The following is a 27057-nucleotide window of genomic DNA, read 5'->3' as shown; positions in this document are numbered from 1 at the left end:
GTTATGATACAAAGTCATATTACTAAACCTGTGATATGACAAATCATTGCTACTAGTGATAAAACACATGTTGAGACTCGTAGAAGCTGGTACTTCTAAATCACAACTAGATCCTGAATTTAAGATCTACCATTATACAGGATAAACCTGAAGAATGTCCAAAATTCTTACTTTATCCAATTTGTGACCCATAAACAAGTCAATATCATAAGACGATCTAAAATTCACCTGGATCTTACAGTAAAATCTACAATTAGGAAATTATCTAAGAGATCGTCACCTCTCATAATGCCTATTGCACAAGTATTCATTATTTTAGAGATCGTCACCTCTTAAATAATGATTACATATGGTGAAGCCCATAACAGTCAATAGCCTGACAAAATAAAATTTAATCATTTTATTAATAATCAAATAGTACAAAGATGAATTACAACTCAATCATACCAAGTCTCTTTCTGAAATGTTCTCTCTTTACTCTAGATAGAGGTTTGGTGAGTATATCTGTTGTCTGATCTACAGTACAAATGTATTCCAATTTCACAAAATTCCTGTCTACCATATCTCTTACATAATGGTAAGGAATTTCAATATGCTTGGATCTATCATGGAAAACTGGATTCACTGAGAGCTTGATGGAACTCTGATTATCACAGTGAATGATCATAGGATTCATGGCTAGTCCAAATAATCCCACAAGCAACTTCCTCAACCATACCGCTTCTCGAGAGGCCATTGCTGCAGCAATGTATTCAGCTTCTGTGGAGCTCTAAGCTACTGAAGACTGCTTTCTACATATCTATGAAATCATAGCCGGTCCTAAACTGAAACGACATCCTGAAGTACTTTTCCTGTCTTTAATACTTCCACCCTAATCTGAATCAGTGAATCCATGAAAATCTAAAGCAATTCTTTCATACTTGAGTCCATAATTAAGAGTACCTTGTAGGTATCTCATAATATGTTTAACAGCAACTAGGTGAATCTCCTTAGGTTCACACATAAACTGACTTAAGCATGAACCGCATAGCAAATATCAGGTCTTGTATTTACTAGGTACATCAGAGACCCAATCATCTGCCTATAGAGAGTAGAATCTATTGGAGGTGATTCTGCAGCTGCTTCTTTAAGTTTATGCAAATTGGTCTCCATTGGAGAGGACATGGACTTGCAATGCCACATTCCGAATTTCTTCAAAATATCTGAAGTGTACTTCCTTTGATTCAATATGATACTATTAGCATTCTATTGCACTTCCCATCCTAGAAAGTAATGGAGAAGACCCAAGTCTTTCATCTCGAATTCTCTGATAAGATCTTTCTTGCACTGATCTATAAGCTGATCATCACCTGTGATTAATAAATCATCAACATACAATATCAATATTACCATACCATCTTTGTCCTTTTTATAATACAAGTTTGGATCAGCTTCATTCTTAGAGAATCCTAAGCCAGTGAGATATTTATCAATCCTTTCATACCAGGCCTTGGGAGCCTGTTTAAGCCCATAAAGAGCTTTCTTGAGTCGGCAAACAAAGGCATTTGGATCATAGGTTTCAAATCCTTCTAGTTGCTCTATAAAGACTTCTTCAGAAATCTTCCCATTGAGAAATGTTGTCTTCACATCCATCTGATGTACCTTCCATCCCTTAGAGGCAGCTATAGCTAAGATAGCCCTAGCAATAGTATATCTGGCTACTAAAACTTGTTCCTTTTGATCGCCAGCACCTCTAGAGTAGGTATAAGTAATTACCATGCCCTCTTAATGGAGTATATGCAAATGAGAGTTAGGCATAATCTGCACCCGTAGACCTGTAGATTATTAGCTTAATTCCTTAACATCTTGTTGATACTAGATAATTGATAGTTCTAAACTTTAGGGTTACTGTTATTGTCTTTTATTTTTATTTTTATTGTTAATATTGTTCTTTGATTTTTATATTAATTTTTTATTATTAAAATAGGCTGAAAAGTATTTAGCTAACTATTTTTTAAATTTCTAAAGTTTTAAGTAGGCTAAAACTAGTTTGTTTTAATGTTTTTTAAAATAATTATTAATTTCTTGGACTGAAATGTTTCATGATTCATTAATCATTTTTTTTTTGTGAAATGCAGTTTTCTAAATGGCATCCAAATCCAGTCAAAGTGTAGAAGACATGGAAATTATGAGCAAAGTGCATCTGAATATGAGCTTGAGCCTGAGCCTAAAGGAAGTGATCATTGGGCTGATATAGATGCCCAATCTGAGGATGAGCCTCCTTATGTTGCACCAGGGGTGCCTTCTATTGATTGCCCTTAACAAATTTTAACAGAGTTTGCTAGGGGTTCTTATGATCCAAAGTCCCCTCTAAAACAATTTGCTATGAAAACTACACGCCCTACAGCTACAGGTGGTGGCACACGGAAATGGAAGTGTAATATGCGTGGTGCAGAATGGTTTGGCAGCATTACGAGAGTTAATGCACACCCTCTTTTTTGGACTGGTTATGGTGTGAGCTCATGCCTATTCTTGGCAAATTCTGAGAATGTGAATTACAAAATTGAAATGAACAAACTATGGGGCATTCTTGATGATACTGCAAACTATGGGGCATTCTTGATGATACTGCTGTCCCAATGCTTGAATCTTTGGCTGCTAGGCAATAGGTAGAAAATACACAACAGTTACAGAGGCAGCAAAATACATCTACACATATCTTGCATCAAAGAGCAAGGACTGTGTCACCTACACCATCATTTTCCTCACCTACACAGTTCAACAGGTGATAGCAACAAGGGGAAACGAAAAGCAAGTACAAGTCGTAGTGGTAGTAACACCATTGCTCATTTATTTAACATTCATACAAGGGAGCGGTTAGATGATGTTGTTGGTGATTTCTTCTTTGCCAATGGCATCCCTACGCATGTGGCTCGATCTCTCTATTTTGTGAGGATGATGTCCATGGCAGTGAAAGAGGGAGAGCCATCATATTTGCCACCAGGTGACCACAAGTTGAGGACCACATTGTTGGATAGGGCCTATGACAAGGTTGGGATCTTGATGGAGCAGCTGAAGGCATGTTGGATAGAGTCAAGCTGCAACATTATCATGGATGGGTGGATGGGCAATAGTCATCTCCACTCATCAACCACCGAGGGCTCATACTTTTTGAGGGCAGTTGATTGTCTAGGGCATTGTAAAGATGTTGATTTTGAGTTTCATGTGCTTAGGGATGCCCTTGAGGAGGTTGGGCCACAAAATGTGGTCCAAGTTGTGACAGATGTAGCACATGTGTGCAAAGCTACAGGGAGGCTTGCTAAGGCAGCCTATAGGCATATTTGGTGGACTCCATGTTGTGTGCATGTCATGAACAATGCACTCAAAAACATGGGGAAAATTGACTGGATTAGGCAGGTGGCTAATGATGGGAGAGGTGCAAATGTTTATCTGCAATCACCATGCATCACATGCACTTTTTAGGGGCTTCACAAAGAAGTCGTTCCTGAAACTAGTTGAGACCAAATATGTCTCATATTATATTCTCTTGGAGAGAATGATTGAGTTAAAAGAGCCATTGCAACTAATGGTTATAACTTATGACACAAGAATGGAATCAATGGCCTGAGTCCATAACATAGCAAGGGAAGAAGGTGAAGGAGACAGTGAAGAGCAATTAGTTTTGGAGTGATGCAAAATACATAGTCTCCATCATTACTCTAGCATTTCAGGTGATTAGATATGGAGATGCAGATTCGCCTAGCCTTGGAGAGGTTTATGAGTGCATTGATTCCATGCTTGGGTAGATGAGGGCTATTGTGCATGATAGAGACCACACTAGCATTCTAAACAAAGCACATTCAGCCTATCACTCACCGCAAGTGGGAGAAGTTGAACACTCCTTTGCACATGACTGCCTATGCATTGAACCCAAAGTGGCACATGCCTACGCTTGGTAGAGTCACACCACTTCAGGATGATGAGGTGAAGAATGGGTTCTTTCGCTACATTGCCAGGATGCATGATACTGAGACTGCTAGTGAGTTTCGCACCAAGCAGTCGAAATTTGCCAATCTTACAGGTGATCCTTAATTCTTGATTCAATGTTCTAAGTTCTTTATAATTATAAGTTCTTTTAATTATTACTTATAAGTTATAACTTATTTTAATATTATGTTGTAAACTTGTACCTTATAGGATACTCAGATACTGCAAAGGTGGATCTCAAAACTATGACATAAAAGAATCCAATTTTGTGGTGGACATGTCATGGATCACAAAAGTCAAAGATCACCTCACTAGCCATTTGATTGCTTTCTCGGGTTTGTAGTTCCACCCCTTTATAATCTTAACTTTAAGAGTTTTACTTTACTGATTTAAGATTCATTGATTTATCATTTATCATTTGTCACAAATTGTATGAACATTTGTTTGTAAGCTGTAACTTTCAACTTTGTTCTCTGAATCTCAAGTTTCTAGCTCCTCAGCTGCAAAGAGGAATTGGTCCACCTATAGCTTCATAGACTTTGTTAAGTGGAACAAACTTACCTCTTATAGAGTAGAGAAGTTTGTTGTTGTACATGGTTTCTTGCGGCTCAAAGACCACAAGACACGCGAGTACTAGGAGAGCCCAACAACACGATGTGATCTAGAGCCAGAGGATCCGACTTAGATTGATGAGGATGACGATGTAGCAAAAGCTAGTGTAGGGCTAGTTGGTGTTCCTTCAGAGAATCAAGATCTTATCTATGAGAAGTCTAGAAGTTTTATTGATGAGGACTTCGATATAGGGGATGATTAAAGAACTCCCACACTTACATTCTCATTCTTTATAATTTGCTGATTGTACTCACTTTGATATGGCCACGATACATTATTTCATTTCACTGTTTCATGTTACTCGGCTCATTGTCATCATGAGCATCTTTATGATATATCATATTTGAACAATGAATTTTGAATCTTTCATCTTTGTCATTTGATAAATTGATAGTCAATGGTTGACTTACATGGTACTATGTATGGTTTATATTTTTCATTTATCATTATCATTATTATGTTTGAAAGTTTTACTATGAGTATGTTATTAAGTTCAATTGTCATTGGTAATGGTTCTGAAGTTTCAAGTTTCAAGTTTGAACTTATGGTTCATAAATCGCATTTCAATTTTCTATTTTCAACTATATTTGGTATGTAATATTGAAGTATCATATTATAATTAGCATTTTCAGTCATATATGTATACTATGCAACATCCCCCCCACACCCCCGCTGTCGTCCCCCCACAACGCCGCACCCCCACGTCGGTGTAACACTGATTGAAAGGCAACAAACAAATGCATAATTCAGTCTTCAACCCATCTAATCGCAGGTCAATGGTTTCTTCCCATCTTTGATAACATATTATTGGGTCTTCCCTCTTAGCACGTGTAATTTGTATTTTCATAGTTTGGTGAGTCTGTTATAGCATAAAATTGGTATAAAGAATATAATTGATATTCAACATCCATATTGCTAATACATATTGATATAGCAGTGCCAGATATTGATATTAAAAGATCTAAAAATTATATATATGTAATCTTGAGGAAACTATATCAAGAAACAAATTTCAGATAAATAGATAAAACTAATAAAATTAACATGGTATCAGAGCAGGTCTAAGAGACAATCCTCATCAAATTTATCTATTCAAGAGCACTAAAATATTCTTAAACCCTACATCTGCCAAAATGGTGAATGGTATGAGACTAGAGGACAGACTCGAAGGTGACTCAAACTTGCGGCATGGAAATTGTGAATAATGTTGATCTTGAAGGAGCATGATTTAAAACAGTTTATGGAAAAATCAGACCCACCACCCAAAGAGAGTGATATTGAATAAATGGGAAAAAGACAATACTAGAGCTATGAAGTTTTTGGGATCATCAATAAAGAACTAGACACAGCACATGAAATGTTCAAAGCACTTAGAAGAAGAATACTCACATTGAAAAACAAATTCTCCAACATTAAGTTGAATAAAGAAGAATCCATCGCTTCATATTTTATGAGGATAACAGAACTAAGGAACCAACTCTCTACAATTGGTCACATCTATGATGACAAAGAATTGACCATGATAGCACTAAAAGGATTACCACCATCATGGAAAACTTTTGAACAAGGACTATGTTCTCAATCCAAGCTTCCTGAACTTGCTCAACTAAAGGTTGACTATATACAGAAGGAGTGCATGTTTATGTCTCAAGATCATAGTTGTACTGGAGGTGATATTCAAATTCTCACAACCCAAGTTGATAAAAGGAAGAAACCTAAATTCAGAGGGAAAAGGAAACAAATAGATTACTCTAAAATGCAATGCTTTAGATGTAACAACTATGGTCACTCGACATTTCAATGCCCCGATATATTGAAACATCAAGAATCATTTGCTAAAGTTAGCAATTCAGATATAGATTCAGAAAGATGTCCATTCGATGTCCATTCTAAAGAACTTCAAATATCCATAACACATGTGAAATATTGGATTAAGAGTAAGATCTCTATTTCCTTATATCTTTATCAAATTGCAAAACAAATGTGAAACAATTTTAAACTAAATTTGGTTTGGTGACAATTTTTGAGATGGAGTCTTTGAATACCAAATTATTATAATATATTTTTTATATAAATCTAACCTTAAAATCACATATATATTTTTTATATAAATCTAACCTTAAAATCACATATATTTGTTTGTATTTTTCAATACATACTATAAGTGCTATGTACCTTGATCTTTTCCTCCGAGAATGTAATTGTGGGAAGAGGGAGTCTGATACTTCTTTAAAGGCAATCTTGAATGAGGAGCTCATATAAGTGATATTTAGAGGGAGTTTGAAAGTCCTTGTGAGTGTGTGATTTTAATGAGCTTACCCCCTGTGCACATCATGAGGAAGTCACGACTTCGAAATGATGTCACTTGTATTTGCAGAAGTTATTGAAAGGTGGCGATCATACAATAACTTAATTTTCCATTATGATGGATATCTTACAATGTCTATGCAAATCATGATAGATTATACTTCGCATGTTGGATGTTTATATGGTAAGCATTATGAGAATGCGTGTGCAAATACCTTATAAACATTTTTTTGAGTACATGGTGAATGTTATGCAAATTGAGGTTCTGTAGGACCATTACACAAAGTACTTGGTGAATATCATGCAACTTGATGTTCTGGAAGGCCGTTACTCACAGTACTTGGTGAATATCTTGCATCTCAACATTTTGGAAGGCCATTACTCAGTAATTGGTGAATATCGAATGTCGATATTCTGGGAGACCAATACTCATGATATCAGGTGTGATATCAAAACTTTTGAGTACTTGGTGAATATCGAATGTCGATATTCTAGGAGACCAATACTCATGGTATCAGATGTGATATCAAAACTTTTTGAGTAATTGGTGAATATCTTGTGTCCATATTTTGGAAGACCAATACTCATGATATCAAAATATTGGAAATCTTCTGATCAAAGATTTCCTTATATGTGTCATTTCTAATGGTTCAAGTGTTTATTCTTCTTCACTAAGAGGGAGTGTTAATGTGATAGTTCAGTAAGGAAAAAATGCCATTGGAAATATAGATATAATTACATAATATATCATCATGATTTTTACTCTATATTGTATTGAATTATATATATGCAATTTAATACAATATACAGTATTGAATTATATGCATTGAATTATGTAATATCTATATTTCCAATGGCATTTTATCCTTACTAAGCTACCACATTAACAAATAAAGGGTGTCATCAGACCTTCACCAGCACTGCACTTCATTCATACAAGGAACTTCTTGGTGTTTCATAGATGAGTTAATTGGTTCATGATATTTGACGTTATTCTTGGGGATTACAGCAGTTTGTCTATATCAGCACTTCATATTGACAGTTGATCCTCTTCGTGAATGTTTATAATGCATATGCACTAACTTTGTAAAACTTCAGATGGTTATATAACTGAAGAGCTCATATTTCAATGCACTTTATTTTGTGAAATTGGATGGTAGTAGGCCAGTAAGTTTGATCTTTGCTCATTGCCGATGTACTTATCTCACTGAACAAGTAATAATGTAATCATCACTTACCACTGAATTGTGGAAGTACCGTTTTATTTCCCACTGAATAAGTGGAGGTTTTGTGTTTGCTCACCACTGAATAAGCAGAAGACACTTGCCTTCATTTCAATATTTCATAAGCACTCAGGTGAATAAGTGGTTATGGCTGGCTTGCTGCCTACTACATTTCTGTTTAGTTGTAGCATTTCAGCTTAATTGTAAAATCATAAACACCATATTCTCTAACCTTGCCCATTTCAAGAACTGGGTGATGAGAAAGTGGACAGGTTATTCATATTGTAATGCATCTTACTCTCAGTTCAAGTAAATCTCCAAATATATTAGGGGTGTCTATTATGATAATGAAACACAAAAATGAAAGCTGCTGGAAACCCATAATCCAGCCACCTGATTGAGGTTACCTTTGCTGGAGATGGGAAGCATTTCAAGGGCTGTCACCTCTGCACTGAAGAAGACCATACACCTGCACAAAAGCTGAATGCAATTCTAAAAGAGAATAGAGATTTTGCCTCAAGAATCCTAAAGATAAGTGGCCGCCATTGATTTAGACTATAATCACCCATTGCACCTGCTAGCCAATGCAGGAACCACCCCAGGTCTCTTCACCCTCATCTTTGACACAGGTCCAACCAGGTAGGAAGGTTTGGCTAACCTTAGTTCAAAGGATTTGTCTGTGAGGCTAACATCCCAAATCCATAAGGGCCAAAAATATCAATAAGATAATTCGACTGTAAAACTTTGGAGCCAATGGCCCTTCAAAGGCAAGATGGGATGTTTCACATGTGGGGCTCTAGCTCAATTGACCTTAAAAAAGCAAGGGATTTGTGGCTACAACCACATGCCTTCCTCACTCATAACCCTTTCCACAAAAGAATCCAAGCACAAACTACTTCTGATGCCTTCCCTATGTACAAAACTCTCAATGAAAGGTCAGTAACTAGCATGAGTATTCACAAGCTATTCCATATTGTACATATGGCAGACTCGGAGTTTCAGATACACCGTGCTAAGAAAATGAGATCCTTCATTATTAACTTCTTCTCTTGGTCATTGGTGCAAAGGATTTTGGATAGGCAACTTCTATGTTGGATAGCAAAGCTCCTTGTCAGTTGTGAGTTCCCACTAGATGATGCAGTATTTTCACTACTAAGGGAGGCTCGCTGCCACATCTAATCTTTAGCAGTGCATCTATCTCACCCTTTCACTTTGATTACACACCAACATCACCCAGATTACAGAAGAAAGTTTGCTAGGCTAATGACCCACTTATGAAGGGCTCCAACCAAGAAGACCAAGTAGGTTCTCTTGAACGTAACTTTGAATCCTTCGAGGTACATTACACCTTAGTTTTTGCAGTTGTTAAAGGGCAGAAACTAGCAGAGTGCATAAATTGATATCCTCAGTTTCTCCCTTGCATCTCATCAAGTGCAAGAAGCAGCCAAGATGCAAAGACCTTTCCCATATCCCGCCTCCTGTGCTTACCATCCAAGGCAGGAGGTAGGGCTGTAGCAATATTGTGGAGCTTCTTCATGGTCCAGTTAAATCTCTTCAAGAACTGAAGGCTTTGATGCTTCCCAATAAGTTTTGTTGGGAAAGTTTATTTTGCCCTGGAAGCAAAGAGGGATCTCATCAAACGGAATAAAGAAAAGGCAGCTCTGTAAGAAGAGCTAGGAGGTAAGAAGATCACATCTGTGGTGATTAGGTTTCCTTCTCTCAATGGATGTGAATGCAGACACAGTCGTGACACTAGCAGAAGTCAGGGATTGAGAAGGAACCCTGAAGGAAATGTTGCTAAGACAAAGTTGGTGCAATCTAAAGATGTGGCAATGGTTGAGGGTACAGCCCAATTGGCTAAAGACAAGGAAAAGGAGTTGGATGTAGGATATAAGAAGGATTTGAGCTGAGAGGTAGTGGAGGACTATTAGTTTAGCTCTTGAGACCCACCAGCTCCCAATGTGCCTTAAGATTGATCAAGTTTTCTATTTTCAAACTATTCCTTACATATATTATACACAAGCAACCTGTAATAGCTTATGCCCATTTGTATTGTATAAGGGTTATGGTCATACACCCAAGCATTTGTGCCTATCAGGTCACTTTTTATTTTTTTCAGGCACGGATACCTAATAAAATACCCTACCTTTTTTTATCTACCAAAAAATAGTCACGAGGAACATCCATAAAGCATAGCACCAAAGTGATGTTAGTACTAGAAAAGAGATGATAAAACAACTTGGAATTATATCCAAGGCTTTCGGTCCATAAAATACCTTGTATGAATCCATTGACATTAGCAGATGCATGGCATCTTCATTTCTGTTACCACAAAGCTTATGCAGATATGGTTTTCCAAAAGAGAATACTGACCAAAAAAATATTGAAAATTGATCATCCTGATAGTTATAGTGGCTATAAATTTACTTCTTCTTGGGTACCCAGTGCATAAACAGAAGATAGTCCAACTTCCATTCCACTTTATTCTATTCAGAACTCAAATTTAAGGAAAGTGTGAGGTCGTCGCACATGACATATTTCAAGAACTTCCTTAAAACAGTTTATTTTGAGATGAGATATGACTGAAATCCACCATCTTATGAAGAAAGAAATTACAGACATCCATAACAATCATCAGGAAAAGATGGCAGATGCAGAAAACATACAAAAAACAGTTATTAAGTATAATATGTGGTTCCTTCAAAGATAATTCGTAGGCAAGAAAGATATGCACCCCATTGTCAGATAATGGTTTTAAGGGAGCCTGGTATATCCTAGCTAGCCCAAAATCAGCAATTTTCACTACACCGTGCTCTTCAGCATCACCCATCACCTGGAACAAGACAAAGCAAAAGAAAAGCAATACTATTGTTTGACTTCCAACAATATGAGAGGAGCAAAATTAAATAAAATATCAGACCCTTCAATGTTAAGAAATATGAGACACAAATAGATTAATACTAAATCTTAAATCCATATTCCAAACCAAGCCAAAAAGCCAATATAAACTGAAATTAAAACTTACCAAGATATTAGATGGCTTAAGGTCACGATGTACAATCCAATTACTGCATCAAATAACAAATGATGAAAGAAATTTCAACGGGGTTCAAATTAACCAACAACTTTCCAAAAAGACTACAAATGTATGTCATAATACAACAGCAAATAAAACTATTAGTCCGAGCTAGTAAACAAATTCATTTTGTGCAGATTAAAAATAAACAGAAACAATAAAACATGGGAATAAAATACATAAAAACAAAAAAAAACTCAAATTCTATAGTGCCTCGGTCCATTCAGAGGAGCTGAAGTTCTTACCTGTGAAGATAGTTTAATCCATTTAACAACTGCCAAAGCAAGGATTTAACAGTATATTGATTAATAGGGCGGTTAAGCTTCTCCCGATGATGCCGAATTATTTCCTGCCCAACATTATCCCAAATATTGTGAATGATACACTGAAACTTTTCTGAAGTTGTATGTCAACTTTGTGTGAGCAGTATCTTGTCCAATTTACATATACATGGCAATTACAAATCCTAATAACCAGCTTGAAACTAAGCAGGTATTCAATTTTAAGTTCCAGGTAAAAGTTTTGTCTTCTGAAAAAACTATTCTCTGGTTAATCCATAACAGATCAGAAACATCCCATGGAATTTCATTGTTCAAATATAAACAAAAACAAGTGTTCATGAGTTTGGGTTTCAGTTTAAAATTCAGAAATACGGAAGCCCAAAAAGAACATGTAACTCTATAAATTGTAGTTGATAGGATATATATTGGTGAAATTTTGTAAATATCAGAAAAAATTTATGGCTATATGAGAGCATTCATAAGCACTAAAACCTATATTGTAGGCAATGATATTGATATACAGTGACATAGTAGGAGTTTTAATACATTGATGACTTTGCCATGCATACTTGTTTATGTAATGATGTTCTTTATAGAGTAAATTTTGGCCAATGTTCATCCTGCGGTTCTTTCTTGACCAGTGTCTTGGCCCAATTGTATATAGTTGGTCTGCAATACCCTTCTATGATTTGGTTACAATGTTATATACATGATATCAGTAGATCTTACCCATTAGGTATTTATATATAGGTCTGCCCTGAATATCTCCTCTAATCTAAACCTTTTGCTTTTGAGATACATACAACTTGTCACTGCTTTCCTATATTTTTCTGAGGGGCATTAATACTTGCACCTTGATAGTTATGGGAATCACAAGATTATGGACAACAGGAACATTGCAGGAAATTAGATACATAAAACTTGAATCGCCAGCCTCAAGAGACAATCTTGTAGGCATAAAGCAATGTCTCTATTTCATTATATAAGTGCAGAGCCATAAAGTGAGCTGTTTGCATCTGAGCATGTGGGGAAGTGTTGAGGCATGATATTGTTTTATGAATAACAAATAATAAACAAATCAAAAATGCAAAATACTAGACACATGTTTGTAGGCAATATCTTACAAAATACATGAAATGAACTAATATGTGCATTTTTTTTTTAAAAATAGGACAAAATATGTTAATTTGTTGGGAAATTAGGCCTTTAACAAGAAGCAGCCTCTAAAAATATCCAGTTGAGTGTTTGTAATTTGTGATCATGAATTGGAATGAACTATGGAGGTGTGATAAGGAGGAGTGCCTCATATAGTCGATATTTGAGCACTCCTATCATAAGACCTTTCACCATGAGATAAAGGCTAGATTTGAAAGCCCTTCTCCACAAAGCCATCCCCAAAGCGCAGATAGGTATGTAAATAAAAAAACAAAGATTAAATCATATTTCAACATGTGTTTGTCTTGCATGTTTGAGTTTTAACATTCAAGATAATTTGATAATGGCTATATCTTATTTCTATATGGCATGAATTATTTTTTATAGAAAGTTATTCTTTATACCTGCAAAATAGCTAAATCTTGAAAAGGCGTCTTTCATGTATACAGTAGATAAGTAAGCCTCACTTTGACACAGGTGAAACAGGTGAAGGAAAGAAGCTATATAAATTAATGATATGGTGGTATTGTTATTAAAAACCGAGGCATATTGTAAAGATGGAAGAACGATGTATGAATTTATGATCAATCAGAGAGAACAAAAGCATAAAATCGTATTTTTTTTAAAAACCTGAGATCATTACAGCAATTCTCCACTACTGGCCACAGAGGCCGAGGACTTCAATAAGAAACATCTCAAGAGTTGAATGTTCTAAATAAAAGCAGTTCATAAGTTAGTAAGCAGGTGATAATTCACCTGTAAGAACTCCAAAACACCATGAGATAAGACAATAAATACAGATCAAGTTGATGTTGTCAATGGTCAATTTTTTGAAGAATGTTGTCAATCTATCTTTAGAAGCAAGGTGAACCCCAGCAAACCCAGCACCAAGAAACTTAGAAGATTAGCCAAAAGGATAGCAACTTCAAAGGAACTAAAAGCAAAATAATAAGCATTGTTATTTACATGATGATGTGATCTAAAACCAAATGTGTAAAGGGAGAAAAAAAAATGTTAAGGAGAAAAAGTGTAGGCAAGAATAAGAGAGGTAAGAAAATATGGCCATCCCTTCACACAACCACCACCAAGTTGCAAGCAATTAAAAAAAACTTCCTTAAGCCAATTAATTTGGGAAGAAAAGGATGCAAAATCTTACACTTAAAGAAAGAAACAGAACATTTTCCCATTGAAGTCACTTCTATCCTTTGTTTAGCTTAAAAGCTAAAACCATATCAACATAGATACAAATAACAAATAAACACGTATAGCTGTGAAGTAATACTGAGCAGAAAAACTCCAAATTTAAAAAATAAAAAAAATCAAATCAAATGTCACTTACATAAAGGTCATGTTCTGCATAGTCAAATGCCAAGTAAAGAGACATGTCTACATGGTTTATGTGCACGTTCACAAGTTTGACAACATTTTCATGAGATAACTCCCTGAGTAGCTGGATTTACAATCAAAAGACAATCTGTTAGCAACAAGTGACAGATTATTCCAATTTACTAATAAAATTACAATCCAGATGGTAAGTTTTTGAACTTGTAACATGCCCTCGATCTTTTAGAAAAAACATAAATACTCAAAACCCTTAATATTTGGTGGATGCTTTTCAACAAAATCATTCATACAAATATAAACTACATTTAATAATCTCAAAATATACAGGTCACAAGCCCACAACTTTAAATATGTAAACCCAAAGCATATATTTACCACAAGCAAATATAATTCATATGTACAAAAAAAATATCAGATCAATCTGAAGGCAAGTTGTACCCAAATATGTCCAAGGCTTTATGTGCTCAACAAAATCAAAAACCTTTTCGCCAAAGTAAACTGATTAGTTAAACCATGTTAAAATACATTTAGCATGATACTGTAGGTCGGTGACCTCTTCTGAGCTCAATAAAACTGATAAATTCTCAATCACTTAAGGTTCACAAGTCTTGCTGTAAATTATTAACAGTTTATAGTCACCAAGCACGCTCAAGTCCAGTATAAGGTAGAGCATCAACAGAATAAGCAGGTGGATAACAACAATAGTTACTACATTACCAGTAAGCTCAGATTAGCCCCAGAACCAGATTCGCTTTGGGTTGAGATGCCAAGATGACGTGGAAATTTCCAGACAAGAATCTGCAGAGCATGCCTAGGTTTATCCAGTACCCTCTGCAGCAGGCCTGGGCAAACCATGGGGAGCTCTATAGAGTTTAATGCAAACTGGGCACCATTTTGTTTTTCTAAACCATTTTTTTTTATTGCATTTTCCATTGACCAGTGCCATTCTGGAAGCCAAGAAAATGTGGTAGGAGGGCCATCATTGTAAAGTTAACAAAGATCTTTGAGTTGAAGAGGGGTCTAACCTTCTGTGCCCGGGCTTCGGCTGTTGGATTCCCTGCAGGCTACAATGGACTGCAGGCACAACTAAAAATGAAAATGGAAGTGTATCCATGGCCACAATCATGGACAATTGCAATTTTTTGTAGCTTAATTAGTCAGCTGCACCTGCATACACCCTGCTGCCCAGTCAGATACTAAGCTCAAACGAGCATGTATTCCAAAGCTTCACCTACAAACTTCTCCTCAGGTCAATTCTGCCTTGCGCCACTGGCAAGTATAGGGACTTGGTACAGGTGTCATGGTAGCAAAAGTAAAGAGAAATAAATCCGTCCTATGGTGAAAATTACTTCTTGTGGCATCTTGGATAAGCACCATGATGAAAACCTGGAAAACAAGCATCATGTGTAATTCTTCCATAATCCATCTATTCCCTCGTCTCTCTTTGATCTTGACAATATTGAGCTACCCTTGCATATTGGCTATCTTATCCATCAGCTTCCCTATTGTACTTGCTCATTCACTCATAGCCTTCATATCTAGCTTCATTCTTATTGTTGTATCCTATTGCTATCATATCCAATTGAGCTCTTGGTCTCGATTGTTAATATTTAGGATCCCCTATATAAATCAGAATTAACAGACATCAGACTGAATGTATGCTAATGTCGTCGATATCCTTGATAAATGACAGACTGATAATATGTTAATGCTGCTGCAGGAAAACTGATCATTGCCACTGTAATTGATAATCATTTCCAACAGCGATCTCACATATACATAATTGGGAGGAGTCATGTCTCCATAGGGACATGACTCTACGTGGTCAATGGTCATGTAGGGTCATGTCCCTACGTGGACTTTGGCTTAGTTAATAAAACTGTCGCGAATACATATTCTGCCTAAGACATATATTACGATAGCCCAATATCAAATGACTTATGATACATATATATACACACACACATATTTCTGAGATAAGTATATGAATAACTTCAACAATATGTAATAGTAATAATATATATATATATGAGAGAATCACAAATTCATATACTAAACACAAGTGTGCACTTCACTTTTACTGAAGCTACACTTTAACACTCCCTCTTAGCAAGGGAGAAGTGATAAAAAATCCTACATGATATCAGTATCAAAAATATCTATGCACAAGACTTTATCTGACTTTAACACTCTGAAATAGTGACTGTCATTATAACAGGCCTATCATTTGTAAGATCGTCACCTTACAAAGATTACCTTTTGAATATATATGTCCATGAAAGATAGTCACCTTTCATTACATATCTGATGCAAGTAGACAACTTTAGAAGCATAAACGCACATAGAATTGAAACTTAAGTTCAATATCCATAATTACAATGGATATCACTCAGAACTTCTCCTCATAGAGAAGATATCATTCACAATGGATTAAACTTCAAAAATTCTCCCTCTAAACAATGATCCTAGGAAGTTAGGTCCAGTGGTTACTCCCTTAGAGGCTCTCTTCTCCCAAGGATTATTGTCAGATTCACTTTAAATCTGATATCAATCTTCCAATTTTCTAGTGATAAATCAATGCTTCCTCAAGATGTACTCAAGAGTAGGCCCATCAAAATCATGCAGTCGCACACATGTATTTCTAGACTCCCTTTGAGTATTAATCTTCTAAGCTCTTGCATGTCCTTCGAAGAAGTAACAAACTCCCTCTTAGTGCATAAGGTTACTCATAATCTCAAACATCAAAGATATTTTCTTCAAGAGCCTCACTTTATCCAGCTTGATCGCAACTTCTTTTGAGTTACTATCATAAGCTACCTAAAGTGCCATTCTTCTTTTCCTACAAGATCAACTTCAAATACAAAGGAAAAGATCAAGACAAATAACTCTTATAGTATGTGTATAATTACAATTAAGAGAGGGACTACAATAAGTAAGTAAATATAATACTTGAGGATAATAAGTACTTATATGCATATTAATGTTCTTGATACAAGTTGCTCCAATGAAGGTCCATATGCATCAAATAGGAAAATACCTCCAATGGGAATGAAACATTGGTTAAGGTAATCATTCACCCCCCACAATGTAGAATTCCCACATACTTCATTACTATTAATTTGAACCATAAAATAGTCTAGTTCACTTCCATTTGTCGATGAATTATATTCATGTTCAGTCCTATGTGGATGATCCATATGTGTGTGTCAGTCTCCCTCTTAATCTCCCTCTTTTTTCTTCTTACTTGCCTCCTTTTAGGCGAATCAACACTTTACAACCTTTGCCTTTCAAGGTTGCCTCTAATAAAATGTCAGGCTCCCTTGGACTCTCAATCTCCCTCTTCCTGCAATAACATTCTTGGAGGAAAAGATCAAGGCGCATAGCTCTTATAATACATATAGAATTTCAAACAATAGATCGACCACAAAAATAATAATAGCAACAATATTGAAGATATTATAAAAATACTCATCTCATTATTTTTATTACTTACCATATAATTTACTATTATCTCCTTATACTAATATATATTACTTTAAGGAAGTTAAATAATATATAAAAGAAGCATAAATTATACCTCGCGCACCTTGCAAAGGTTGCATAGCTTGGTTCATTTGAGAGTCACTATAATACTATTTTGCACCTTTGCACGTCATAGATAGAGAGCTATAAGTCGCTTCTTGAGACTCCCTCTTCCATGGGTTCTCTCAAGTGTAATGGTTTATAGAAGTGTGACACATTTTTAGCACACACACACAACCTATGTTAGTGCTACCTAGTTTTGATAAGCTTTTCACAATAGAGTGTGATGCAAGCAACATAGCAGTTGGAGCAGTTTTAAGGCAAGAAAATAGACCAGGGGCATTCTTTAGTGAAAAGCTCAATGAGCTGAGAAAAGGTATTCCTCCTATGATTTAGAATTGTATGCGCTAGTTCAGGCTCTAAGAAAGTGGAGGTATAACCTGTTGCCTAAAGAATTTGTGGTTTACACTCATAACCAAGCACTTAGTTTCTTGAATTCCCAAGATAAGTTAAGTCACAGACATGTTAAGTGGATAGAGTATTTGCAACCATACACATTCACCATTAAGCACAAAAAAAGGCCAATGTAACATGGTAATTGGTGCCTTAAGTAGGATATCATTGACAGTCCAAGTAATACAGCTGAAAAGCATAAGGATTGAAAGTTCTACGGACTTATACAGAGAAGATCAGGGCTTTACAGAGGCCTATAAGGTATGTCAAGACTATAAAAATCATTTCCATGGTGAGTTTGCATATTTCACATTGCAAGATGGGCTCCTGTTTAGAGGTGGCTAGTTGTGCGTACCAAGGGGGTCAAAGAGGGAAAACTTGATCCAAGAAAAGCATAATGGCAGCTTGAGTGGAAGCATAGGGATGTAAAGAGATATGTGGAGCAGTGGGTTATTTGTCGGAAAGCTAAGGGTACATCTTCAAATATTGGACTTTACCAACCTCTCCCAATCCCTAGCAGACCATAGGAGTATGTAAGTACAGATTTTGTTGTTGGATTGCCCAAAACAAAGAATGGGTTTGATAGTCTTTATGTTGTGGTAGATAGGTTTCACAAAATGGCTTATTTTATCCCATGCAAGGTCACCCATGATGCTAGCCATATAGCTGAATTGTTTTTCAAAGAGCTAATCAAAATTCATGGTTTGCCAATTAGTATAGTGTCAGATAGGAATACCAAGTATATTGGTCACTTTTGGAAAACCTTGTGGAGAAAGTTGGGCACTAACTTCGCATTTGGGTCTACTTACCATCCCCAAACAGATGGCCAGATAGTAATTGTTAATAGGACACTTAGTAACCTATTCAAGTGCTTAACAAAGGAATATGGACAAGCTTGAGATCCAGTCATCCATCAAGCTGAATTTGCATATAATGATATCGTCAACAGAACAACAAGTAAGAGTCCCTTTAAAATTGTTTATGGGTTGCATCCAAGGGTGTGGGATCTAGTCATCCATCAAGCTGAATTTGCATATAATGATATTGTCAACAGAACAACAAATAAGAGTCCCTTTAAAATTGTTTATGGGTTGCATCCAAGGGTGTGGGATCCAGTCATCCATCAAGCTGAATTTGCATATAATGATACCGTCAACAAAACAACAAGTAAGAGTCCCTTTGAAATTGTTTATAGGTTGCATCCAAGGAGTGTAATGGAGCTTAGAGACCTCAGTTACATGGAAAAGAGGAGAGGAAATGCTGAAGATTTTGTGCAATCCATGAAGGAAGTGCATGAAAATGTCAAACAAACTTTGCTTGAGAACACCAAGAAGATAAAGGAGAAAGTAGATGTCAAGAAGAAAGAGTTGCAGTTTGAAGTGGAAGATTTGGTAATGGTTCATTTGAACAAAGCTAGACTTCACAAAGGTGTGCCAAGCAAGTTGCAATTTACGAGGATTGGGCCATGCAAAATACTGCCCAAATATGGGCATAATGCTTACAAGAAAAACATGCCTGCAGATATTGGGTTGTCTCATGTGTTTAATGTTGCAGATTTGATTCCATAATAAGGGCCCAGCACTAAAGAAGGTAAAGGAGGCACTGATGTTCCCGAGATGATCATTGATTTGACCTTACCTATCCAAGTCAAGCAGAGAAGGTGTTAGAATCAAGGGTTGCAAAGAAAACAAGGCACAAAGTGTACATGGAGCATTTGATAAAATGGAAGAATCTGACTAAAGCCTGCATTTGATAAAGTGGAAGAATTTGACTAAAGCAGAGGCTACTTGGGTACCTGAAAGAGACTTCAGGAAGCTGGGAATTAACATTGCTCTATTGTCACCTAGTGTGACTTGACTTCTTTTCTAATGGGGGAGAATGGTGCAGGAGCACCAAAGGGTTCAACATGAAAAACACTCAAATTTTGTTGTGTGAGGTCCTAGATGGATCATGGCTTGAATAAGGACCATATGTGGGTCCCCTGAGGTGTGATTGTGAAGATCTAATGTTAGTTTGGTGTAATGGCCAAAGTTGGCAAGAGATTGACAATTAGGCTAAAGTTGGCCTAGTTGATGAAATGACCCTAGATGGGCATAGAAAGTCTAGGTAGGCATTTAAACTAGTTTCATAATGTAAAGAAAGTCATTTTGCATCATCTTGATGCCTTCTTGTATTGGGAAAGTCTAAGTTGTTCATTAGTTGATCAGTTGTCAATGATAACTTTGCAATTTTGAAATGTTGCATGACGAAATTCGAGCAATTTCATGGAAAATGCCCAAAGGTGGTTACGGGTCAGTTTGGACAATTGAAACATGATGAGTCAAGGTATTTAAGGCCTTATTTGGCATTGTAGTGCAGTTGGACATCATTTGGCACAAAATTTTATAGCACAAGTGTGACAGTTTACTAGCAAAGCCCTGTGTAAACTGGTTGCAACTGATACATCACATGCTTAACGGATTGAACCTGCAAGTTTTTCATTGTAGATAGTTAAAGTAGGCTATATTCTTCCTTTGAGAGTGTTGGTATTGATTTTTGTTACATTTTGTTAGGCTAAATCAAATTCCTATTTCAGATACTTGTTCACAAGACTAGGCAAAGTCGGTGTCAATAAAATGGCTCTACACTAAAACTCCACCATGGGAATTTCACAACCCTTGGATGTTAGTTAGTAGAGTCAATGAGCTTCCTATTCTCTTTTGTTCGAGGCCAAACTTACCCTTGCCAAATCTAAGGTTGTTGTTAACAAGCAAGTGAGCAATTGGAGTACTCTAGTGGTGGAGGAGTGAATAGAGTTGATCCTCCAAGGAGTTAGGTTTTGACGTAAGAGAGAAACCCTAGGAGGTCTTAGTAGGGACCTAGGAAGAGCCTGGATAGCTCAGTGGATAGAGTTATCCTATCACTTGTCCTCGAGCAATTTTAAATTTGCTTAATCAAAGGTCTTGACTCCTCCCCAAGTGGCATCGTTTATCAACAAACCCTTCTATTTAACCATATACTCGAGAATAGTCTTATTGCTTAGGGGCCTGTTTGGTTGATGGAATAGGAATAGAAATTTTGGAATACGTTTTCTATTCTTCGTTTGGTTCGTCAAATGGAATAGGGAATAGGAATACATATTCCCATTTTAACTCTAAAATGAGCTTATACCCATTCCAAAAAATAGTTGTTATTGGAAGACACATTCCTATTCCCAATATTGCATCCCTATTCTCCATTCCTATGCTTGCAACCAAACGGGCCCTAACCTCTTTTCATGCATAATAAGAACGACTTTTGGCTCCAAAACTAACTTGCCTTCATCATCCAACAGGGGTAATTCTAGACATATAGTATTATGTTATTATGATACCTTCTTGAGACCCTTTCATGAATATTTCTCTATTACTTGCTTATACATTTTGTAATACCTTAGTATCTAGTTAAGGGGTTGTCATGGTGTTCTCAAGTGATTTTATCCTTTATCTTTGAGATTGGTACAAGATATATCCTATCTTTGTATAGAATGAGTTCTTCCACCATTTTATATTCTTCATTTTGTAAATTTCCTTCTAGGGTACCATGGGCCACGGATTTTTGACATATTCAGCAATAATTGACTTTTTTTTATTTGTAGAAATGTTTGTTATGGAGCAAAAATAGGGTGTGTGGAATAGAGCATCAGCTACGGTGTTGTTTTTTCTTTTCGCATATTCTATGTCAAAATCATAAGCTTGCAACTTGCAGACCCATTTTTGTTGTTGGTTTTTTAGATCCTTTTGATTTAGGAAAACCCTTAGGCTATTGTGGTCAGCTTTTACAATGAGCTTTCCACATACCAAATATTGTCTAAATAGGCCCAATGCATGCATAATTGCTAACATTTCTTTGTCATAAATGGAGTATTGTTCTCAGAATCCTTAAGTTCACAACTTTCAAATGCAATTGGGTGTTTGTTTTGCATGAATACTGCCCACGTGCCTTCCCTGGAAGTATCAAACTCTAGTTCAAATGGTAATGTAAAGTCAAGAATGGCAAGAACAAGACAAGTATTCGTGATCTCTTTCAAGTCTTTCAAAAGATTAATATTTTATTCACTGTCTCTCCTTCATTATTTATTATCTCCTTAAAATAAGGGATGAGGCATGACAGGGCAATGTCTTGTGGCGGGAGCATGACACGTTACAAAAATTTATTTCATATTTTGCATTCAATAATATTTTTTAATATTTATGTATTATTTATTTTATAAATTATTAGATATATTATCTGTTTAATTAAAATAACTAGCAGATAGAGATTGGTGTTAAGTTGTTGATCAACACACCCAAATGATTGGCTAGCCGACCCGGCCTAAATTGGGGTCATCACATGGCATTATTGAGGCCGTTCAACATGACTGATGGAATAAATGTTAGATATGCAATCAACGTGTACATTTACTTTGTCTCTGACAAGAATTGAAACTCCGCTGCAGTGCAAGCCACCATTCCTACTTCTCGTATTTGAAAGGCAGTTGCATCTAGTTATAATATGCTTACTCTGAGTTCCAAGGATTCTATGATACCAGTAATGAAAGGCAGATGGACAAGTGGAGGATTGCAAAAGGATAACAATGGTGTTTCAACAAATGCCTAAGCTAGGCAGAAACAAAGTGACGGAGTGGAATTCAATAAGATTAATCACCACCAATGCAACTGTCAGCCAGCCTATTAATGGTTGTCATGCCAGGAATGAAACCGAGAAAAACTTCAAATCATATGGATCAGCACAGTAAGCCGACAACAGTTTCTCCACAACTCGTTGAGTTCTACATTCCTTTAACCTTCCATGAATTGCAATGGTATTTTCGACCAAAAACTCAAAAAAGTGTAGTTAAATTTATAGTTCTACAGAAGGGTTTAAGGGCACTGTCACAGGCCAGGGACATCAATCACTAATTTTCTTTCTGATTTTACACTGTGACTCTTCTGGGTTTAAACATCTTTTATCACAATGCATGGTATTTTCGCGTACCGGAATTTTCATTTAACTGAAACCTAAAAAGAAATCTGACTCACAAAATCCTACTTCTTAAGCTAATACATTCCATCATTTATTTATTTTTTAACCTTGAAAGGTTAAATTTAAGTGGCTCTAAAAAACTCCCCAGCCTTCAAATTTTCAAAACCCTAAAATATAGGGGAAAACATCAATAAATATACAGAACAATACCCAGAATTCAAGCCACGAGCTCGTGGTTTGGAATCCCTTGCGTGGAAATTTTCAGGAAAAAATAAACGAAAGAAAGAAAAAAAAAGCTCGTCAAGAGGAATTGCACCAACCATTATTTCTCTGATCGCAGTTGGAGAAACGCCATCGCCATCCTTGGATTGCTTAAACTTTTTAATGGCAATACAGATGCCCTTGTTGCTCTGCAATTTACTCCTCGCCAGAAAAACAAGGCCATATGTGCCCTCCCCAATTTTGCCCATCAGATCATATTGCTGAAGCCAAGCAGGCCTCATATTGTTGTTGTTGTGAGCATTTCTGCTTCCGTCTCCCATTTCTCCGCGTCCTCCCCTCGCCGAGCTAATCTATAACTCTTATTTATGTATATATGGCAGACATGACCATTGCCACAGTTTTTTAAAGTCGAAAGATACTTACTCATTTTTTAAAGTAAACTCTTGTTGAAACGTTGACATACCAGGCAAATTAGGCATACAGGAGATTGTTTTATCTGCGACTGGTTTATTAAATAAAAATATAAAAGTGAAGCAACTATTTTGTAGAGGGGCCCATTTAGATTACCCCATGTCCTTAGGCCGTTGCTTAAGTGTACTTTGTGTTTAAATTTAAGCAGCTGGAGTGTTCCCATGGCAGTATCCAATTATGGGAAAGAAATAATTTGGAATATGTTCTTATTTTTGTGGAGCAGCCACTCTTAGATTTTAAAAACAAGGGCTGGAATAAGCAGCGGCTGCTTATTGGAAAAAATAAAAATGGTACCACAAAATATTTTTCCTTTTATTTATTTCTCTTTTTGTTTTTCAATACATTTTTCTACAGTATTTATTATCAAAATTTTATTAATACATTTTATTTATGCCTACCAAAAAATAAACAGCAATAAAAATCAATAAGCATGGGGCTACCCGCTCCACAAATTGCTGCTAGAAATGTTGAGCAATGGCTACTAGCCAAAATAAGCCTAGCAGCCACATGGGGACCTGCCCTTAATAGAGGCAGCAAAGGTATTACCTAGTAGTTAGGAGCTTAGTTTAATTTCCTTGGCAACAAATCAATAAGAGGCACAAGCTCCAAAGTTTATGTGGTGGGTTTTGAGGTAAAAGATGAGTCAAGTTGTATATTATAGTGTGCACTTGAAATCGAATGGCAAATTGTGTGGTGGGTTTTGGGGGTAGGAGATGAGTCAAGTTGTACATTTAATTGTGGACTTAAATGGAATGGCAAGTTTTAATTTGTAAAGACCAACTGAATCAAATTTACTAATGAACTTTGATGTTTGTGTAGTATGTTTGCTTGAATAGTAGTTATTTTTGTGATGAGAGATTGTAAAGTGGTGCTAAATATTTTATGAGAAAATTAATTCATATAATAAATAAATATTTTGCATTATATCCTTCCAATAAAACCATTAAATATAATTCTATTTAAAAATGCTTGTAATTAACAAATGTATGTAAAAAATGATCTCATATACTAAATAAGATTCTTGAATTCTCATATTTTAATAAAATTATAAAGTATAAAATTATCTAAACAACTTTATGATATATGGGTCAATGAATTTGACTCAAAAACTACATAGTTAAATCATGATAGCAATATCACAATTTGACTTGCTCTGAAAAATTATCTCTTGCTTATTAATTGATGAGCTTAACGGGTTTTCTAATGAATGGTTCATAAGGCACAACACTTGAAGGTTTTGTAAATGGGGTTGCAAGCATAGTGGGTTTAACCATGGAGGGAACTCCGTAGTTAAGCGTGCTCGAGTTGGAGTAGTATTGGGATAGGTGACCTCCTAGGAAGTCTCAATGCTTCACCGTTGTGAGCATCACCTAGATCCAATGAGTGACAAGTGTTCCATTTATTCTCATGAGAGATGGATTCATGTGTGAATCATTACTCATGATATATGGGTCAATGAGTTTAACTCAAAAACTACACAATTAAATCATGATAGCAATATCACTGTTGTGACTAAAAATTGCATGCTTCATTTCAGTCACATCTTGAAAATTTTTTGAGAAATCAGGCCTATAAATGCTTTTAACGAGGTTGTACCCGGCTGTCCATTTGAGACCCCTAAGGTGTTTAATTCTTTTAGCACCTTTCATTCAGCATGCCTAAGCATTTCTTGAAGTTAAATTGACATTTCGAACCATTTGGCGAAGTCCTGTTTCAAGCATTTGTCAAATTTGCAATTCTGTCCCAAGTGTCAAACAGCGACAGGAGGCTGTGTTTGCCAACGAATATCTCGCACCCAGATAGGTTTTGTGATTTTTTGCTTTGGGAGTATCTAGTGTCCATACTTGAGAACTTGTGTTTCAAATTTTGAGTCATTTCAAGTCCGTTTGACTAGGTTTTGAATCCCTCAAAGTTGGTTAGTTACTGTTTTCATGCTTTTGCAATTAATCCCTAATTCTAGGAAGCCCTGTTTGACCTGTAATAACTTTTGACCAGTTGACCTGAATGCTAAAATTCCTTTTGCGTTGCATTGTAGACGTCAGAGACTTGCTATGTTTCAAGTTTTATCTTATGACGAATCCATTTGATCAGTTTTCAAACACAATTCCAAACGCAATTTCTAAATTTATACTGGTGTCAACACTTGCAGATTTATCAGTAACCCTGTTCGTGGCGTTATAACTTGAAATCTGTGATTGGTGAAATTGAATGGATTGTACCATTGTGTTTTCCTATGAAAATACTTTAAGTGTGTCATTTTTCAAGTCTTGATGAATCCGTCTTCACACTTTTCCAGGTCAATTCCATTCGCAAAAAATGTTTTCTGTCAGCATGTCCAGTTTATAAAATCTAGGTAGCCAACTTTGTGCCCTCGCCAAATTTTCCCTGTGATTCGTCATAAGCCTAAATTGTATAATCATACTCTCCTCATGACAATCAACCAATCCCCCATTTTTCATTAACTCATGTGCCCGTTTGCCCAGTCTTTGGAGCTCAAACCAAACGCACTTTCCAGTTTTCTAACATGTTTATCTACAGGTGAATTTAAGTTGGCAACTTTGGAGGTCAATATCTTTTGACCCTAATATCGTCATGCAACAAGATCTGGAAGGCCTTTTGAACATGCCAGAGAGAACAAGGATCCTGAGTTTTAGAGCTTGGTCAGTTGTTCGGGTTAGTTTTTAAAGGCAGTCAATGGACCTCCTAGCACAAAAGTGATAGTTGGATTGAAAGTGATAAAATGAGTTTCTAATAGTCAGTCAGTAATCAAAGTTGATTCTAATCAGTCTGAGATGAGCAATAGAGCAGTTCATCTTTTCAAGTGTTTGAAAACAAAAAAAATTTAGCCGGGTCCGACTGATTGCATCAGGTTAATAGATCATTGAATGATCAAATAATTATTCTAGTTGTGAATTATTGCTTTTATACATTAGGGTATATCATGTCAAAAGTGAAAGAGCAAGAGAAAATGGATATATCTTCGAAGCAGGAAGAAGAGATGGTGGTAAATATTAGAGATCTAAATAAAAAATCACCAGCAGTTAATGACCCAAAAAGATTAATGACTCTTCAGATTGTTCTAAAGAGAAGTATGGGAAATCTACAAGTGCGGACGTGAATCCAAATACAAATACTGAAGTGATTGCAAGTAATTGCAATGAAATGGTCCTTTCATTTGTGTCAAACATACGGCTCACATTTTCAAGTATGATTAAATACATATACAGAGGAGAGCACGTCATGTGATGATAGAGAAGACTCATTTTTTTATAAAAAAAAGGGGCAAACAGTCACGCCAAAGAAGAAGGAGGGTTTGCGCTAAAGCATGAAAATAAAAACAGGGGAAGCCCGTTCTCAAGCAAAAAGGCAACCACATGCTATGAAAAGCAGCTCCAGGAAGGTGAAGACAATGGCACCTCATGTTATAAAAAGAAAACGTGCA

General features: G+C 36.1%; 1 protein-coding gene across 1 annotated transcript in view; it reads right to left on the bottom strand.

The window, feature by feature from the left end:
• The window catches only part of CDKE;1 (cyclin-dependent kinase E;1), a 33805-nt gene extending 10319 nt beyond the window's left edge, over positions 1 to 23486 (bottom strand). Inside the window, exons 1-5 of the mRNA XM_089811387.1 lie at positions 23243 to 23486; positions 13960 to 14070; positions 11430 to 11533; positions 11134 to 11176; positions 10843 to 10941 (exon numbers count right to left, since the gene is read on the bottom strand). Coding sequence (XP_089667513.1) covers positions 10843 to 10941; positions 11134 to 11176; positions 11430 to 11533; positions 13960 to 14070; positions 23243 to 23464 — 579 coding nt within the window. The 5' untranslated portion in view covers positions 23465 to 23486. The remainder of the gene's footprint in view (positions 1 to 10842; positions 10942 to 11133; positions 11177 to 11429; positions 11534 to 13959; positions 14071 to 23242) is intronic.
• Positions 23487 to 27057: the final 3571 nt, after the last annotated feature.

The sequence above is a fragment of the Cupressus sempervirens genome, chromosome 11 (genome assembly GCF_028749045.1).
Source record: "Cupressus sempervirens isolate cs-2001-9-10 chromosome 11, ASM2874904v1, whole genome shotgun sequence".
In the NCBI taxonomy this organism is placed as follows: Eukaryota; Viridiplantae; Streptophyta; class Pinopsida; order Cupressales; family Cupressaceae; genus Cupressus; species Cupressus sempervirens.
The sequence above is the reverse complement of the archived record's forward strand: the minus strand, read 5'-3'. Positions and strand labels throughout refer to the sequence as shown.